This window comes from Phoenix dactylifera, unplaced genomic scaffold (assembly GCF_009389715.1).
Source record: "Phoenix dactylifera cultivar Barhee BC4 unplaced genomic scaffold, palm_55x_up_171113_PBpolish2nd_filt_p 000874F, whole genome shotgun sequence".
In the NCBI taxonomy this organism is placed as follows: Eukaryota; Viridiplantae; Streptophyta; class Magnoliopsida; order Arecales; family Arecaceae; genus Phoenix; species Phoenix dactylifera.
In genome coordinates this window covers 76,955-96,778 of record NW_024068237.1, presented here as the reverse complement: position 1 = coordinate 96,778, position 19,824 = coordinate 76,955, and the positions used below count along the sequence as shown (strand labels likewise).

The window sequence follows — 19,824 nt, the reverse complement described above, 5'->3', positions numbered from 1 at the left end:
AAAGTTTTAAAAGACCCAATTCACCCCCCCTCTTGGGTTGTATCTACTGGGCAACAAAAACACTGAATTCTTGAGTTTGTCTTTGGAGGTTCACCTAAAACTCCTTTGCCTTTAATATCTCAGTTTTGGATAGGTGTAGAAGAAAAGGGCTTAGGTGGGACAGACCCGAATGGGGGCCTGGGTCCAGATGGTTGAGTACTAGTGGGTATCCGTCTGGTGTCAGGGCGCCTAGCAAACATGGATTTGGAAAATTGCTCATAGTTTTGCACAAATGTATAGGCTTGGTCTAAGGTGGCCACTTCACGAAGGATAAGTTCTTTCCTAAGCTCATCATTTAGGCCTCGTCGAAACCGGCTCAGGATCATACGTTCATCCTCAGCTACACTACTTCGCATCATAAATTCGTCAAATTGAGCGATGTATCAGTAGCGGTGCGGCTACCTTGTCTTAAATTATTCCATCGATCTAGGAGGTCAGCTTGATAGCTTAATGGAAGGTATTTTTCTTTCAATTTTTCTTTCATTTCGATCCAATCAGTAATAGCAGGTTGATGTCTCCTAGCTAACAGTTGTTCAGTATTTTGCCAAAACAGTTTAGCTCGACCAAGAAGTTTCATCCTAGCGAATCGGATTTTTTTCTCATCAGACAGATTGTACCACTCAAAGAAATGATCCATTTCGCGTAACCAATCTGAGAAGACTTTCGGATCAAGACGACCGTCAAAAGTGGGGGCTTCAACCCTAATACCTCGCATTACATCGTCATCAGGGTCACGAGGTTCTCTGGGTTCTACGAGATGTCGGTAACCTCTATCAACATTAGGAAAGGGACCAGATCCTCTAGGGTGAGGGTAGGCATGATGGTGACCTGGAACAGGCCTATTATCAAAGTTGTCTTGCCGAACCGAGTCTTGTCATTCTAGGGTTTGTTCTAGGGTGTCGTCTCCTTCAAGACCCGGTAAATGGGGGTTACTAGCTTTCTGGGATTCAATAACCCTCTGAAGTGAAGCCTCAATTGAATCGAGTCGGGCAGTTACCTGGGTGGACATTGTGGTTAGGTCATGAATTTGGACATTGTTTGTTTGGACTTGGGCATTGGTGTCGTGGATAGCTTTTAATAGAGCTTCAATTTTAGAATCCATGTCTAGGTGGGACTCAGAATGAGATGCGACACGACCACTACGTAGATGCATAAAATGAATGACGATATGGATGTTCCTACCAATTATAAAGGTTCCTAAGTAGACCTAATGCATGAAAATAATTCAAAATTGCAAAGTTTATGCCCAATATAAGCTAAAACTTCTCCCTAGCAAATAAATATTGCAAACTGAAAATTACTATGAAGCGTAGGCCAACAAGTAGTACAGTCAAGTAGTACTAATTTTTCAGACTATGCAAGGTGTCACGGAGCCACGTATGTCTCCCCGATTTGATCTAGCTCCCTAGTGAATATTAAAGAAATGTGATTACTAGGGTTTCTATTTGTCTTGTGGATGTGTGTGGCTGCGTGTGTTTTGAATTTGTGGAACTTATCACCAAGCACAAAAATGCAATAATTAATGCCAATTTAAATGAACAAGTTTAACCTGTAGGGGAGGGGAAAATAGAGCTGACCCAATCGGAAAGAGGCCTCTGCTCGCAGAAGATGATCAAGCTGAAATGGTGCTGGAAGATGGTCACTACGTCGTAGGGTCGTCACTACGACAACTTCTGTGGAGGTGGACGGAGCAGCTGATGGTGGCTGTGGTTGTAGCGTCCTATGGTGGTGACTGTCAGCATGGACAGGAATGCTGCAGCAGCCGACAGTGGCAATGGCAACGCGGCGGCGCGGCGGTTAGGGCAACGCGGCGGCGAGGGCAATGCAACGGTGACTAGCAGGCGGCGGCGCGGCGGCGACTAACAGCGGCGAGCGGCGGCACGACAGGGCGGGGGCGGTGCGCGGCGCGATAGTGCAAGCAGCAGAGATAGCAGCGGCTGTGGGAAACGGGCGGGGGCGCAGATAGCAGTGAACGGCAGAGTGGGTGGCTGAGGTGGTGGGCGTAGGAAGTGGTGGAGGGTTCGGACGGACCGGCGAGTGTTTTGCGGTGCAGCAGCAGCTGCGGGAGAGGAGAGAGGCGGCGGCGCGGTGGTGCGAAGAAGAATTGGCGGCGGCGGCGGCGACGGTGGGCGGGAGTGGTGACGGCTGAAAAGAAGCAGCGTGGGATAGCGGAAAGCGGTGGTCGGAAAACCCAAGGGAGAAATCAGGAAAATAAGAAGGGAAAGAAGTTCCCGCACGTGCGTGACTTACGCGTCACGTGCGGCAATTCAATTTTTTTTTTTTTTTTGATAACCCAAATGGACTCGGGTTATCAGGTTAATTGACCCATCCCGTTAAGACAATCCGATCCGCAATATTGAATTTTGAATTTTGATTTTTTTTTTTGAATTGGTTCGGGCTAATGGGTGATGGGCTAACGGGTCGAAACCTTACCCGCACTGTAGATCATCTTCCACCTTCGACCGTTCGATGCTCCCGACGGATTTCGCGGCGGTGGTTGCGGGGAGGCATTGCACCGACGGAGGAGAGTGCTAGGGCGGCGTCTCGTAAGGTGGCGGCATCCTTCTCCTAGTTTCGGCCACGGGCGGAGGCAGTAGGGTGCGGCCGAAGATTCCGGGGCGACGCGGCGGCTTCCAATGGCGGATCGGCGGCGCTGCAAGGTGAAGGCGGTGGTTGGCGCCTGCGTAGCGGCGGCTGAAGGGGAAAAACGACGAGAGGGCCGGCCTATTTGCCACTCGGGCCACCTTGGGGGTAGCCGGCAACGAGGTCTTCTCCTTCTGTGCGGGAACCGAGAGGGAGGACAGAAGGAAAGGAGACGATGGTGGTGGTGGGCGACGATGGCGACGACGGCGTATGGGGAGAAGGGCCGGTGGAGTGGCGACGGGTGGGAAGCGACCGACGGGAGGGTTTTGCCCCTTTTGTCCTCACAGGAGATGAGATGAGGGAGAGGGAAGAAAATAAAGAAGAAAGGGAACGCCCCTTTTTCTTCAAAATGCGTGTTGTGCAGGGACCCTCCGTACGATCTGGCGTCTGCGGTGCAACTACTCCAGCAAAATACAGATGAGGAAAAGGCCGAAAAGGAATCGGCGGGGGTCCGTCCATAAACTGGATCCTTTGACTTCAGCAACAGAGGTAAAGTCAGGCCTGCTCTGATACCAAAGCTGATGCAGGACGGATGTAAGGGATGGAAGGCAGCGTGAAAGAGGAGAAGAAGAGGGGAAGAAGAAGAAAAAAAAGGAGAGGAGGAGGAAGAAGAAGGCTAATTTTCTTGTATTCATTCATTGAAAAAAAAACAAATGCCTGCCCCACATACATATAGGGCCACAAAATAACAGATAGGTCCCTACAAAGAAAACAATCTGAACAAAGTCCTCAAATGACAATATGCAAATTAATCCTACCAACATAAAATAATAAAAATAACATAAATCAATCCAACCACAATGAAAGTGGCTGGACCGTCCTGCGACGACCGTGATCCCGTAAAATAATCAGTCCAGTACTAGTGTCCGCATTAACTGCTAGTAGGCCAGACATAGTGTTTAGTGTGGGAATATGTACTAGATACCAATCAGATCCTAAGAAGTCACATCTAACTGTTGTCAAAAGAATTCTTAGATATTTAAGAGCAACCACAAACATAGGTTTATGGTACTCTAGTGACTCCTATCTAGATTTACTTGCATATTTTGATGCAGATTTTGCTGGTTGCAAATTAGATAGGAAGAGCACTAGTGGAACATGTCAATTTTTAGAAAATAACTTAGTATCATGGTTTAGCAAAAAGCAGAATTCGGTAGCATTGTCAACGGCTGAGGCCGAATATATAGCTGCTGGGAGTTGCTGTGCTCAAGTACTATGGCTCAAGCAACAACTAGAGGACTATGGAATTAAACTTGACAACATTCCTATAAAGTGTGATAACACTAGTGCCATTAACTTTACTAAAAATCCGGTTCAGCATTCTAAAGCCAAACACATTGAAATAAGATATCATTTCAATAGAGATCATGTGCAAAATGGAAACATATGTATTGAGCATGTATGTACTGAGAAACAATTAGCTGACATATTCACAAAACCTTTAAGTGAAGATATATTTTGCATGCTTAGGAGGGAATTAGGCATATGTGATCCTTTTGATTGAGGAGATATAAAAAGGAGCAAGTTGTCTGATGATACTCTTCTCACATTTCGAAAAATCCATGAAACATTAGTCAAACTAGTCATCTATAGATTCCTTACTCATGTATCATTGTTCCATAAAGAACTTGTAAGGATTGGAGGAAAGGAAGAATTTTTAAAAGAAAAAGAAGAGAAAGAAAATTTTCTGAACTGAGGCCGACCCGAGCCAGAATGGGGTCGACCCTACGTGGAGTCGACCCAAGAAAAATCTGGGGTCGACCTAACGGCGGGACCCTGTTTTTAAAGAGGGACCCGTGAGCTATTTTAGGGCACTGTTTCATCCTGTCCTCTTCCTAAACCCTATTTTCCACTTTCCAATCTCTTCCAATCATCTTCAAATAGTGCTAGATTGCTTCTCCAAGCCGTTAAATCAAGATCTTGGAAGGAATGGGACCCAAGCGAGCCGTTGCTAAGCGATCTGGGAGAGTCTCACGGCCAACCATTGTTGATAGGCATGCTAGGGACTCGTCTACAGTGCCTCCACAAGGTGAGACACGTGCAGAGCCTCCTCCACCTCCCTCCCCTTCAGTTCAACTTGCTAAATATGCGGGAAGACTGGTAACCACAGGGAGAAGGATCCACTCCAAATTTTTGGATGAAGAAGGGTTTCGGTTGGGGGTTGGATCCGAAGGTAGGGATGGGAGTATCTTTGCTCCCTAGATTTGGTAACCTACCCGGGCTTGGTTCGTGAGTTCTATGCCTTCCTAAAAGTTAGAATGGGAGGGCTTGTATCTGAGGTCCGAGGTGTAAGGGTTAGGGTTTCAGAAGAAAGTCTGAGTGAGTTGCTTCATCTCCCCTGCGAAGGTGCAACTCCAGAAAGGTCGGAAAATAAGTTGAGAGCTCTACAGTTGATCCTTAAGAACGATGATTTTGACTTTTCCGAAAAGGTGATAGCGAGCTCTCTATCAGCTGAGATGAGGTTGTTGCACAACTTCATAGGTAAGATTTTGTTTCCGAAAAGTGGGAGATTTGATCTCATATCTGAGCGAGATTTGGTTATTATGGAGCACGTTATTGAGGGTATTCCCCTGAATCTTCCAGCTATGATGATCAGGCAGATGCGAGAGGCCATATGCAAATCGAGAGTCTCTTTGCCCTACGGTATGATACTCATCCTGATATTCCGACAGCATGACATATCAGTAGAGGGAGAGATCTCCAGGCATCTACTATTCACTGACACTTACACTGCACGGTCCCTAATTCGCATGGGTTATGAGAAGGTGAACGGGCAGTGGGTGCGTGCAGGAGCAGGGATACATGCACCAGAGGATGATGCACGAGAGGGTGATGCGCCAGAGATTGGAGACCCCATCCCTGAGGCTGAGGTACCTGCGGATCATCCTACAGCACCTTCAGAGGCTGGACCTTCATCGTCATCTATACCCACGGGGTGCACAGAGGATTTTTGGAGTAGGATGACTGAGCTTGTGTCAGCTCAGGCGAGGACCATCTCTGACGGATTGATGAGCAGGATGGACATCATGACTGCTGAGATTAGCGATCTCAGAGAGCAGGTAGGAGCATTACGGAGAGAGAGGCTCATGGTCCATCTGTGCCCCGAGCAGCTGAGTAAGAGGTTTCGGCACAGAGTCATCCAGCTCAGCGAGGTCCAAGCCAGACTCAGTCCCATCAGGCTCGACCTCCCCTCGCCACTTATGCTAGGAGGATGAGGACTAGATCACAGCCATTAGATACCCCCTAGGCTGATGTTAGCATTATGATTAGTGCCTAGGATTTATCTAGTTCTCATATGTATTTTGTGTTGTTCATATACTTTGCACTTTGATTGAAGAACATTGTATTTTTGGCGTTAATGTACTACAATGTTCCATTTTGATCAGTAAAACTTGACTGTTTATTTACTGCGTCTACTTATCTATTGCCATGCACCTATTTGATGATAACAAAAAGGAGGAGAAGCAAGGAAAGAAAGAAGTTGCAATAAGTTGACAAACAAGGTTGAAAATTATAATAGGAGATAATATACACTTAAGGAGGAGCGATATGTAACAATGAAAATGTTAAAGTCTAAACTCTCAATCAAATTTTAGAATTTGACACATACCTCTCATATCTCGATACATAATCTGAAACTCTTGCTTTATCTTAAATTTTTGAAGTTTCATCTTTAACCACATATAAAAGAAAGGGGGAGAAAATCAAAAGCTCAAATTGGCAATATTTGGATGAAAAATGGGGAGACTTCACTCTCAAATTTGAAAAGCTGAAATTCAGCAACTTGAGCTCTTCTAAAACTAATTTTAAGTTAAGTATCAATCTACTCATACTCAATATTTTGTAATCATCAAAAAGGGGGAGATTAAGGATGATAGTGGTATTTTGATGATTAACACTGTTGCCCAAGGTGACAACCCAAGAGGGGGGCGAATTGGGTTTTTTAAAAAATTATGTTCCCTAATTTAATTTGAATTGAATGCAGCAGAATGATAAGATGTTATTTACTTAAGCTCTAGGCAATTACAAGTAAAGTAGTGGAAGATTAAGCTAGAGCAATTATAATCTATGTGAATGGTAAGGATGGAGTGAAAGCTAAGCAAGTTCTAAACAATCACTTATAAATCAATAGGAAACAAAGCTAGAGATATTACACAATCAAGTAAGAATGTAAGGCATGAAACATAAGAGATAAAGCATCACAAACACAAAGATGTATAGTGGTTCGGTGCACCCCAGCACCTACATCCACTTTCCAAGATCTCTTGGGAATTTCACTATAATCCCTCAGATTACAGCCGGTTGTTTTACAAGCTCACAACCTAACTTGTTGTTTTCACGAGATCACAACGAACTCGGTCGGTTTTCACAGGCTCACCGACTAAAACCAATCCGATTGTTTTCACGGGCTTACAATCCAACCCAGTTGGTTTTCCCAAAGGCTCACCAACCACAACCTTACAACGATTGTTTTCCGGGTTCACAATCAACCCAGTTGGTTTTCCCAAAGGCTCACCAACCACAACCTTACAACGATTGTTTTTCGGGTTCACAATCAACTCAGTTGGTTTTCCCAAAAGCTCACCAACCACAACCTTACAACGTTGGTTTTGTACTTGGCTCACCAACAAACCTTAACCCCTTGATTCAATCCCTTGATTGAATCAAGTTACAAGATATTAGAACAAGAGTTTAAATCAAATACAAGCTTCTCAAACAAGCAGATATAACAATATAAATAAATAGAGTAAAGAGAAGAAGCCCTCAAACAAGTTTTGTAGATGAAGGAACTCGGCTTCTTCTTTACTTGACCCTTTTTTGATTTCGCATGAGGTAGAGGATCACTGAGGCAGCACGCTGTTGGAGAGAAAGCTTTGGGATTCACTCGGATGCTCTTCTTCTCTCACTTTTGCTTTGAATGGCCCTTTTGTGCTTTTGGAAGGTTTCTCTTGAAATCTTCCTTGAAATCTCTTTCCTATGTGTTTTCTCCCACTTCCTTAACTTCTTCCCTAGCTCTCCCCTTGATTTTATAGCTTTTGAAGACTTGGGAACAGATATCTAGCCGTTAGAGACAAAAATAGAGCCGTTATGACCCGTCTGCACATTCTGACAATGTATCCGTTGGGATCGAAGTCGACTCGCGCGATCTGGAGACGACTCGGCTGTTACTAGAGTCGACTCGTGCTTGACTGGAGATGACTCGGCCACTGTTCCAAATTTGAATTAATATGCATGCCTTGTCCTAGGGTCGACTCGGACCAAACTGGAGTCGACTCGCCAATAGCTGGAGACGATTCGGGCACTTGGGGGTCGGCTCATTCTCAGGAATCCAGAGGACATTTTCTGATTTTCTTCCTCGAGTCGACTCGGATTCTCTTGGAGTCGACTCGGCTCTCAGAGTCCAAAAAGCCGATCCTCTGTCTGTTGATCTGTGCTGCCTCGGAGTCGACTCGCAGAGTTCCGGAGTCGACTCGGCTGACTTGGGGTCGACTCTGGAATTCTCGGAGTCGACTCGTTCGCAGGGTTACTAAGTTTGATTCTCTGCCTTTCAGTCAGCTTTTCTCTGAGAGTCGACTCGGGCATACTTAGGAGTCGACTCGCCAAATGTCGGAATCGACTCGCATCCTTCTGGAGTCGACTCGGTAACAGGATCTAAAACCCATCTCTCTATCTTTCTGTCAGTTACTCCTTGGAGTCGATTCGGAACTGTAGGAGTCGACTCGAGCGCCGTTCCTTTGAATTTTTTTTGAGATATGCTCTTCTAAATTGAAGCCTTTGAACTTGAACCTTGGGCCAATGAGGTGTAGCTTTCTTCCAACTTTTCTTGAGAGCTTTAGAGGCCTTCTTGTATTCTTCCAACTTGCTATATTTCTTGCAAAATAAATATCTTTCTCCTTGCAACACAAACATTAGTAATTATACTTCAAGGTTTTGTGATCATCAAAATCAATCGTTAAATCAACCTTTGGGTCAGCAATCTCCCCCTTTTGATGATGACAAAACTTGGAGTATATGCAATATAAAATAGATTTTGTTTTAGAACTAATGCATAGCTAAGTTGCATGAAGTAGAAAACATGCATATTTAAAACATACTTCATGACAATATTTTAGATTTAATCAATTGATTAATCAATGCATAAAACATTATGAGCATAAAACATTATGAGCATATACTCAGATATTCCTCCCTCTTTTTGACAACATAAAAAAAGGTTGCAAGATAATGAAACATTAAGCACAAAGATAATGATACTCAAATATTTCTTTTCCTTATTGTACTCTGATTTTCAGTTAATGCATGTCAAATTATTGCAAGAATATGAATCATATAACTCAAGGCAATAATATCAGAATGAGATTAATCAGCATAGATCAGAGCCAATTAAGATTGATGACCCAAAGATTGATTTAAAGATTAATTTTGATGATCACAAAATCTTGAAGTATAATTACTAATGCTTGTGTTGCAAGAAGAAAGATAATTTATTTTGCAAGGAACATAGCAAGTTGGAAAAATAGAAGAAGACCTCAAAAGCTCTCAAAAAGTTGAAAGAAAGCTATACTTCATTGATCCAAGTTTCAAGTTCAAAGGATTCAAGTTGGAGGAGCAAATTCAAAGAAAGATTCAAAAGAATAGTTCTCGAGTTGACTCCTGGAAGTTCAGAGTCGACTCTGGCACTCTGAAGTTTCAAGGAACAGTGCTCGAGTCGACTCCGAGACTCTGCGAGTCGACTCCGACTGAGAACAGACAAAAAGACAGAGAGTTGATTTTCAGCGCTACAGTGCTCGAGTCGACTCCAACTTCAGCGCTACAGTGCTCGAGTCGACTCCCAGCTACAGTACCGACAGACTCCTATTCACGAGTCGACTCCTGTTTCAGCCGAGTCGACTCCTGCTTCAGCCGAGTCGACTCCTGCTTCAGCCGAGTCGACTCGAGCACGCTGGAAGGCATAACAGCTAGTTTTTTCTTGACTCCAACGGCTCTATTTTTGTCTCTAACGGCTAGATTTTTATTCCCACGCCATCCAAAGCTATAAAATCAAGGGGAGAGCTAGGGAAGAAGTTAAGGAAGTGGGAGAGAATAATTAGGAAAGAGATTTTAAGAGAAATCTCCCAAAAGCACAAAAGGTCCATTCAAAGCAAAAGAGAGAGAAGAAGAGCATCCGAGTGAATCCCAAAGCTTCCTCTCCAACTGTGTGCTGCCTCAGTGATCCTCTACCTCGTGCCAAATCAGAAGAGGGTCAAGTAAAGAAGAAGCCGAGTTCCTTCATCTACAAATTTGTTTGAGGGCTTCTTCTCCTTACTCTACTTGTTTATATTTGCTATATTTGCTTATTTAAGAAGCTTGTATTTGCTTTAAATTCTTAGTCTAATATCTTGTAACTTGATTCAATCAAGGGATTGAATCAAGGGTTAAGGTTTGTTGGTGAGCCAAAGAAAAAACCAACGGTATTAAGGTTTGTTGGTGAGCCAAAGGAAAAAAACCAACGGTGTTAAGGTTTGTTGGTGAGCCAAAGGAAAAACTAACGGTGTAAGGTTGTGGTTGGTGAACCGGAAAAAACCAACTGGGTTGGATTGTGAGTCCGTGAAAACAATTGGATTGGTTCTAGTCGGTGAGCCTGTGAAAACTGACCGAGTTCGTTGTGATCTCGCGAAAACAACAAGTTGGGTTGTGAGCTTGTAAAACAACCGGCTGTAATCTAAGGGATTATAGTGAAATTTTCAAGAGTTCTTGGGAAGTGGATGTAGGTGCTGGGGTGCACCGAACCACTATACATCTTTGTGTTTGTGATGCCTTATTTCTTGCGTTTCATGCCTTACATACATACTTAACTGTGTAATATTTCTAGCTTTATTTTCTAATTGATTATAAGAGATTGTTTAGAACTTGCTTAGCTTTCACTCTATTCTTTCCATTCACATAGATTAAATTGATCATACAACTATAAGTTAATTTAGGATCAATTGCGCCCTAAAGCCATAGTATAATTGCTCTAGCTTAATTTATCACTACATAACTTGTAATTGCCTAGAGCTTAAGTAAGTAACATCTTATCATTCCGCTGCATTCAATTTAAAGTAAAAAATTAGGAAACACAAATTTTTAGAAAACCCAATTCACCCCCCCTCTTGGGTTGTCATCTTGGGCAACAAGTGGTATCAGAGCAGGTACTCTAAGATTAATTGTTGATCTCACGATCAAGAGCCAAAGAACATGACAACTCAAATAGATAGTTTTCTAGGAGAGGGACAATTAATTGATAGACCTCCACTATTTAATGGCTTAAACTACACACATTGGAAAGCACGCATGCGCATTTTTATTCAATCACAAAACTATGATTTATGGAATATCATAATAAATGACCTTCACATACTCTCTCAAACTATTAATGAAAAAGACTTAGCACAATTGAATGCTAATGCTATGAACATACTATATTGTGCTATCCATGAAACTATATTTAATAAAATTTCTGCATGCTTATCTGCTAAAGAAATCTGGGATACTTTAGAAATTATTTATGACAAATCTCAGATTAGCTCACATGTGCTTCAATTACATACTAACAATGAGACTGCAGAATCTCCCACATCAGCCGAGTCGACTCCTAGAGGAAAACAGTCTGAAAGGCAGAGACTCAGTTTTGGAGATCCTGTGAACGAGTCGACTCCAAGTATTTCAGAGTCGACCCCCAAGTTAGCCGAGTCGACTCCAACAAAGCTCGAGTCGACTCCATGTATTTCAGAGTCGACCCCCAAGTTAGCCGAGTCGACTCCAACAAAGCTCGAGTCGACTCCGAGGCACATCAGTTCAAAAGACAGAGAATCGTTTTTTAGGCCTCTGAGAACGAGACGTCTCCCGAAGATCTCGAGTTGCCTCTCAAGTCAGTCGAGTCGACTCCAAGTAAACCCGAGTCGACTCGAGGAAGAAAGAACAACAAAAAAATTCAAAAGCTTCCTAAAGACAAAGAAGAAGAGGAAGCAAGAAGAAAGGAAGAAAGAGATAAAAAGAAAGAAAGCCTTGACCAAGGAAGAGTCAAGAAAGAAAATAAAAGTTAGGAGCAACAATGATGATATTAGCTCCAAAGAACTATAAGAGGTAACTAACTTGTGCTTTATGGCACAAGAAGATAAGGTAAAATCTGAATCTACTTTTACATCAAATATTTTTCAAGAAGAATTCTCTTATGATGAATTATTAAATGCTTTTCATGATTTGTATGGTGAATGTAGAAAATGGTGAATGTAGAAAATTAGCTATTAAGAATAAAAATCTTAAAAAACTAAATCTGAAAATTTCAAAAGAAAGAAATTCTATTGCTGAAATACAAGATAAACTAAATTCTGAAAATGAAAGCTTAAGGTTAAATTCAGAACAATTGATTCAGAAAAATCAGAATTTAATTAAAGAAAATCAAAACTTAAGTGAAGAAATTAACCAATTAAAATCTTTTATTAACAAATTCACTGTAAGTTCAGAAAGATTAAAAATGATGTTTGAAAGTCAACATGCTGTTTTTGATAAATCAAAATTTGGCTTAACTCCTTTGCTTAGCAATGAATTCCTAAAGAAAAAGGTTATAAATTCGTCAAGCAAATCATCAAAAAGGATAACGTATTTCAAACATCAAAAGAATGGGCATAACAACTTTACCTATAGTTCTAGTACAATTAAATCAAATGGTAAAGTTATTACTATTAAACAGATTTGGGTTCCAAAAGGAACCATATGTCCTAACTCTCAAGGATCCAAACAAGCTTGGGTACCCAAAATGAAAATATGAGGGTGTAGATGTAGATGTGCCAAGATACCCATGGAACAAATGGAACTTTCACACAAATGGGTGTTCTAGACACATGTTAAATAATGGAACTTAAATGTAATCAAGAAAAAGCAATTGAAATAGAAGAAATAAATTCAAATTCCTCCATCTTTCTATGTTATACTTTACTTATTGATGGATACTTTGTTAATGATTAATCAATTTTCTTAAAATATCTTTTTGAATCCTCTATATGCTTGATTGAGAGTTTTTTTTTCATGGCATTATCTTTTATTGATCTTAGGCATAAGAATGTGTACTTGGTATATTTTTATATATATGCATTATGAATACCAAGATTAAAGAAACTAGTTTGGCATATAAAATCAACTCATGCTCGTATGGACTTAATCTCAAAAGACCTTGTCATTGGTTTATTTAGATTAATTTCTGCAAGGTCAAAGCTTTCTATGCATGCCACCTTGGGAAACAAACTAGAATTATTTCTAAATCTAAAAACATTGTTGAAAGTTATTCTTAGGTTCTTCGGTGTTTAGCATGCTGAATTTTTTTTCTTTTTTTTTTGAAAACCATGGCTGAACCTGATCGGGTTGCCTACGTACCCCTTCACAAGGGGAATCAAGCCACACGTAGTTCTTTTAAAATTTCAAAAATACAGCGGAAAAATGAATCAAACAATTTAATTCATGCATGCTTACAAGATCAAATCTAGAAATCAGCACATTAAGAACACATAGGATTATGCCGGAATCGTTTAAACAATTATGCTAAAACTTTTATGCATGATTAACTATCAGATCTAAAACTTAAGAACTCTATTCCAATTAATCTCCGAATATCCATCGAATGGATTCTGGAGATATCTCTGTGAGGAGCCCCAAAAGAGGGTAAAACCTCGGGAAATCGGACCTAGACCTTGACACCATAATAAATGATTAATGCTAGATTAATACCTTTTATGATGGATGAAAGTTGTGAATCTGATTCTTGACTTCGCAGCCACGCACACGAATGGCCTCTACGAGAAGTACACGCGAAGTCCTGAAGGATCTTCTTCCGCAACAGTGCTAGCAGTTGCAGAACACTTGAAAGCTGAAATCTGCCCGTCGGGATTCAATCAACTCTTGATCAATCGTCTTGAAGCAGATGGAGATGAGGTTTGTAAGGAAAGTAGAGGACTCAGATCTGATCTTGAATCTTCTAGATATTCACCCTGAAAACCCTATCTAAAATGGAGAAGAAGAGGAAGAGGAGGTGATGCAGGAGCACAAGCCCAAATCATAATGGATGTACGTCGAGTTAGGATTCTTGCTTGGGAGTGCCCGAAAACACATTGGGTTCGTAATTTCTAGCATTTAATTAGATTGAGTCTATTTTATTTTGGTCACATTGAGTCCTTTTATTTTGGGTTTATTTGAGTTCTTATTTTGGGTTTGCAATTTGCTGCTTTATGTTTGCAATTGAATGCCAAGTGGCATCAAAAGAGTCCATGTTATGCAAGGATTGAGTCAAGTCATATTGGGTCATGTGTGGAGAATTTAGTTTAGTCGTATGAGTGAAATTGAGTCCTTATGTGAGAGGATTGAGTCCATGTGTTTAAGATTGAGTCCTTATAATTGAGTGCCATTAAGAAGGATTCCTAATACCGTGAAGATCATCACTCATCACGTGGAGAAGTTCAACCATGAAGATCTCTCACATGTGGAAGAAATTCAGAGTTCAAATCCAGTTGAAATCCGTGACAGATTGAACACCATGTGGTATTTTGAAGATTTTGGAAGCTACAGAAGTCTGATTAAGTTGATTCAAATTTTGTTGGAAAGTAGACATCCGTAGCTTTCCAATGACTATAAGAACATGAAATTTGGAGATCAAATGAAATTTGAGGAGTCTCCCGAACTTCATGCTGATGTTGGTACCCGAGAAGGAGTTCCACCTAGATTCCAACTCGTGGCATGCGGCTGAATTTCTTTTGATGGGTTTCAATCCACACGCCATAAGGAATGGATTCCTAGGTGTCTAGGCTTAGGTGTCAAGGCCTTTGATTGGTCAATTAGAAAATTTAAATTTTGAATTGAGTCCTCATGTAATTAGGAGTCCAATTTAAAATTCTGTGCCAACCTTTCTTTCTATATAAAGAAGGGTATGATGAATGAAGTTAGTTTTTCTTTTGGATTTTGAAATTATGGTTTGTTTGCGTGAAGAGAGGCTACTCCTCTTGCTGGTGCGATGCCAAAGGGGCTGAGGAAAGGTGGGACGCCTCCCCTTCACGCCATTTGAAATTGGGTTGATTTTGGATGAGATTTTCCTAACAAACTCAAGTTTATCCTTATCCCTTCTTTTGTTCTCACGCCTCCACCTCTTGTGTGCACCCTCCTTGAGTGCCACATCAGCATTTCAGCACCTCTCTCACGCCCAAGACTCCTTCCCACGTCCTCCTCTAAGTCCTATTGCCATTAGGACTCCACACAACCCAATTCAGCCTAAAAAAATTGGGCTAGCCAATTTCAGCCCCCACAAAATTGGTGCCTAATTTTGGTCCATTGGCTGACCCTCCTTGAACCCAATCTCACCAACCAGCAACCCATCTTCTTCCTCCTTCCTTCCACCACAAAGAACCCTAGCCTCCATTGCCATTGCTTGAAAAAAAAAAAAAAAGAGAAGAAAGATTCATCCATCCTCAAGAAGAAAAAATCTGCAGCCCACCCCGATTGCGTCAATTGGTATCAGAGCGAATCCTTGTCGCCATGAGTACCAGAAGTGGTCGCCCCTACAACAATGAACGACAACGTGCTGAGATGATGGCCGAGCTCATCTGGCAAGTGGCGGCCTTGAATCAGAAGGTGGAAGTTGTTTGGGATCGTCTCTTCCCCGAGCCAAACAATCTTGAAGATGAACATGCTGTCCCCGCGCAACCTGAAAATTCAGAAGTGCCATTTGGAGGAGACCCCGATGTTGAAGCATTCTCCCCCAGGGGTCTATCACTCCAAAGGCCACCTAGGGATCAGCGGATGCCCCCTCCAAACATTCCTCGTATGGGGAATAATTTCAGGAACCCCTATGTTCATCAAATCAGCGGGAGCGCCATGATCTCGACGATGTCATGAAGCGGGTTCGTGTAGAAGTTGCTGATTACAGCAGAAGCATGGACCCAACCTACTTCCAGGATTGGTTGATGTCTCTCGAAGACTACTTCGAATGGTTCAGCATGCCCAATGAAACCAAGGTGCGATTCGTGAAGATGAAGCTCAAGGGCCAAGCACGCATATGGTGGCATAGCATTGAAGAGAAGCTTCATCGACTCCGACAGCCCCCTATCAATGATTGGGAGGAGATGAAACTTCGTTTGAAGGAAAAGTATCTTCCCCTTGATTATGAGGAGACACTTTTCGAAGAACTTCTGAAACTTCGTCAAGGAAGCTCTTCCGTAGAGGAGTATACGGCCCGATTCCATGAGTTGATGATCCGCAGCAACCTCACGGAGACGGATCGACAGTCCCTAACTCGGTACCGATCCGGGCTGAGGGATGACATCAAGAGGGAGCTAATGACAACGCGCATCTTCAGCCTAGAGGAGGCATACCAACTCGCCATTCGAGTTGAATCGCAGCTACGACAAAGACGCCCTGCGCAAGCACCAGTTGTACGACGATTTCCCGAGCGCAGCACCAACCGAGGAGTTCCATTTCCTCGAGGTAACGCCCCTGCTTTCAGATCTGAAACCTCTGTAAATAGAAGCACATATCAGGAAAGGGGTGCTCCAAGGGCTAATGAAAAGGGTAAAGGTCCTATGCCACAATCCACACTGCAAGGGAAGAATCCTGTTGAATGCTACAAGTGCGGCGGGCGAGGCCATTTCGCCGTTGTTTGTCCTACCCGAGACCAACGATTTGCATTGGTATGCGAGGAGGATGAGATCATAGGGCCCTCTGAAGTCACTCCTCCCTCTCAGCCCGCTGATGAAGAGGGAAATGAAGGAAACGAAGAACATGATGAAGAAGCCCCTGCGGTGGAGTTAGAAGCTTCAGATCTACCTGTGTGCGTCGTGCGGCGGGTTCTTACAGGTTGCAAGCTGGAGGAGAACGTGGAGGAAGATTGGAGGTGCACCAATATCTTTCACACTCGCGTCGAGCATGCCAACAAGTCTCTAAACCTCATCATTGACAATGGAAGCTGCATGAATATTGTTATGGGGGAACTTAGCCACCATGCCCCACGTGACCGGCACGCGCGCCCAGGAAGACTACCAGCAATCCGACCCCAAGTCGGTAATCTCTCGACAACAACAGACTGTTCCTCTGAGGCACGCCGCGGCCCCCTGCTCCACTACTCCCTGCAACGGCCGTATCCGGCGCCGCCCCACGATCCCCTGTAACAGCCGTACAAAGCGGAGCTCCACTATGCCCTGCCATGGCCGTACCCAGCGCTGCCCCACGACGCCCTGTAACGGTCATGTCAGTGGCAGCCCCATCATGCCATACGATGACGAATCCCCGGAAAAACCCCCCAGCCTGATATATATGGGGCTGGGGGGGAAGGGGGAGGGTAAGATATATCTTCCAGAGTATCATCTCACCCGCTACCTTCTCCTTCTCCTTCTCCTTCTCCTTCGATCTCCTCTGACTTGATCGTCGGAGGGCCCCCACTACCCCGGTGGTGGTGCGAGGCTTGCTTGCAGGTTTCACGGCGGAGGGCGGAGCGCAACCAAAGCAACTCAAAGAGAACCCCGTTCACACCGCTGTGCCAATCGTTCTCGGTTTGGACCACCAGCAACAGTTGGCGCTAGAAGGAGGGCCCCGGATCTCAGAGCGATCGTAATGGCACGGCGAGGTGGTCGTGGAGCTTCCAATGCTTCCGGTCGCGGGGCCTCTCGCGCCACTGGCCGGGAGGCCGCAGCATCCCCAACACGCTCTCAGCAATACTCCACTGCCCCACCGCCCATTCAGATGGTCGAAGCCGCCCAGTTCGACCAGCTAACCCAGCAGGTTCGCACCCTCGCGGAGGCGGTGCAGAATCTGCAGGGTGCGATGTCCCGGGCGCCGCAGCAGGCTCAGGAGCCGCCGCTGCCTGAGCGTTCGCCTGTCCTCCTCAACCCGCGTTCCTTCCTCTCCCATGGGGAGGAGCGCCGGCGCGAGGAGGATTCTCGAGCACGCTCCATTCTGCCGGGACCTTCCCACCGGAGCTGCGCGGGGTACGAGAGGCGGGCCCGGGCGCGTTCCCAGACCCCCCAGTCCTCGAGGAACCCGTGCTCCAGTCGATCCCCCTCTCACCGCTCCTTGTCTCCCACCCACCGGTCGCGTTCCCTGGACCGGCGGGTGGACGATCTCCACCGACAACTCCAGGTCCTGAAGGGCCATTCCAAAGATCCCTTCGCCGACTTAGAGATCTCCTTCCAGCCGGCGCTCGCCTCGAGGATCCTGCGGACCCCGAATCCGCCGGGGTTCAAAATGCCGGCGATCGAGCCCTATGACGGGGCGGCGGACCCGCGGGATCACGTCGAGAGTTTCAGGACCCTTATGCTCCTCCACGGAGCATCAGATCCCCTTCTCTGCAAGGCTTTCCCGGCAACCCTCCGTGGCCCGGCAAGGGCATGGTTCGCCGGGCTGGAGGCTGACTCAATCCGGTCCTTCGACCAGTTCACTCGCCTCTTCATCACTCATTTCGCCGTCAGTAGCCGGCGGCGACTGGTCTCCGACTCCCTCTTTGATGTCCGGCAAAACGAGGGAGAAAGCCTGCGGGATTATCTTACCCGCTTCAACAGGGCTACGCTGGAGGTCCGGAACCTGAGTCAGGAGGTAGCTCTTTCAGCCCTAAAGCGTGGCTTCCGGAAGGGCAGACTCACCTTCTCCCTGGACAAACGCCTGCCGCGGAGCTTTCCAGAGCTGTTGTCCCGGGCGAACCAGTATGCGGACGCCGAGGAGGCGGCCGCCCACCGGAGCAAGGAGGCCGCCGAGATCCCACAAAAGCTTGGGAGGAAAAGGCGGAAAGAGGCACGCCAGAGGAGGAGCCCGACACCCCAGCGTCGGCGCAGAAGCCCGTCGCCGGCAAAGAACCACGGCGCCCCACGCCCTCGTTCTCCGCCCCGACGTTTCAACCGGTACACCCCTCTCCTGACTCCCCGGGCCCAGATCCTTATGGAGATCAAGGGGCGGGAGGACCTCCCGGCCCCGAGACAGATACGAAGGATCCCTGGAAAGAGGCCCTCCCGGGCGTACTGTGAGTACCACCGAGACCACGGCCACGACACAGAGGACTGCTTCCAGCTTCGGGACGAGATCGAGGCTCTTATCCGTCGGGGGCGTCTCGGTCGATATGTGAGCGACCGACGTCCCCCCGCAGACCCGCGTCCGGCCGACCCGGCTCCTCCGGAGCCTCGGGAGCAGAATCGACCCGTTGCGGACGTGATCCACACTATCACTGGGGGCTGCTCTCGGCCCGTGAGGAACGCAGGGGGCTCGACGGAAGCGTCAGGGACGGCCGTCGTAAAGAGGCAGAGGGTCGGCAATGTAATCACCTTTTCTGATGAGGATGTAAAGGGGGTTCAGACTCCCCACGATGACGCCATGGTGATCTCCCTCACTATGGCAAACTATGATGTAAGGCGTGTTCTTGTGGATAGTGGAAGCTCAGCTGATATTTTGTTTTACGAGGCCTTCCAAAAGATGAGCTTGTCCAGACAGTTGTTGCACAAAATGTCCACCCCCCTCGTAGGATTCACCGGTGACGCTGTCCCGGCGGAAGGTGTCGTTGAGCTGCCTGTAACTGCGGGCGTCGCACCCGCAGAAGCCACGGTGCGACTCGGGTTCTTGGTCGTCCGTGTTCCCTCGGCCTACAACGCTATCCTCGGGCGACCCGGGCTGAACGCCCTTCGCGCGGTGGTCTCCACGTACCACTTGCTCATGCGGTTCCCCACGGCGGTCGGGATCGGAGAGGTCCGAGGTGACCAACCGACCGCACGGCAATGTTTTCTAGCAACCCTCAAAGGGAAGAAGCCCGTGGAAGCCCTAAGCGTCAAGTCCCTTGATGCCAGAGACGAGGTGGCCTTGCGGCAGGGGGAGCCGGCCGAGGGTGTGGTCGAAGTCCCCCTTGAGGAAGGCCGCCCCGACCGGGCGGTCCGGGTCGGTGCCAATCTCGACCCGGGAGCTCGGGCCCGGTTGGTGGAATTCCTCCGAGCCAATGCCGATGTATTTGCCTGGTCGGCGGCCGATGTACCTGGGATCGACCCGGAGGTCATTTCTCACGCCCTCAACGTCGACCCGACCCACCGACCAATAAAGCAGAAGAAGAGACACTGTGCCCCGGATCGGATCCGGGTGGTCGACCAGGAGGTAGACAAGCTCTTGGAGGCAGGA

At 45.8% G+C, this 19,824-nt stretch overlaps 1 protein-coding gene across 1 annotated transcript in view; it reads left to right on the top strand.

The window, feature by feature from the left end:
* Positions 1 to 1,761: 1,761 nt before the first annotated feature.
* The window catches only part of LOC120107466 (translation initiation factor IF-2, chloroplastic-like), a 56,029-nt gene continuing 37,966 nt past the window's right edge, over positions 1,762 to 19,824 (top strand). The window contains exon 1 of the mRNA XM_039120744.1: positions 1,762 to 1,869. Coding sequence (XP_038976672.1) covers positions 1,762 to 1,869 — 108 coding nt within the window. The remainder of the gene's footprint in view (positions 1,870 to 19,824) is intronic.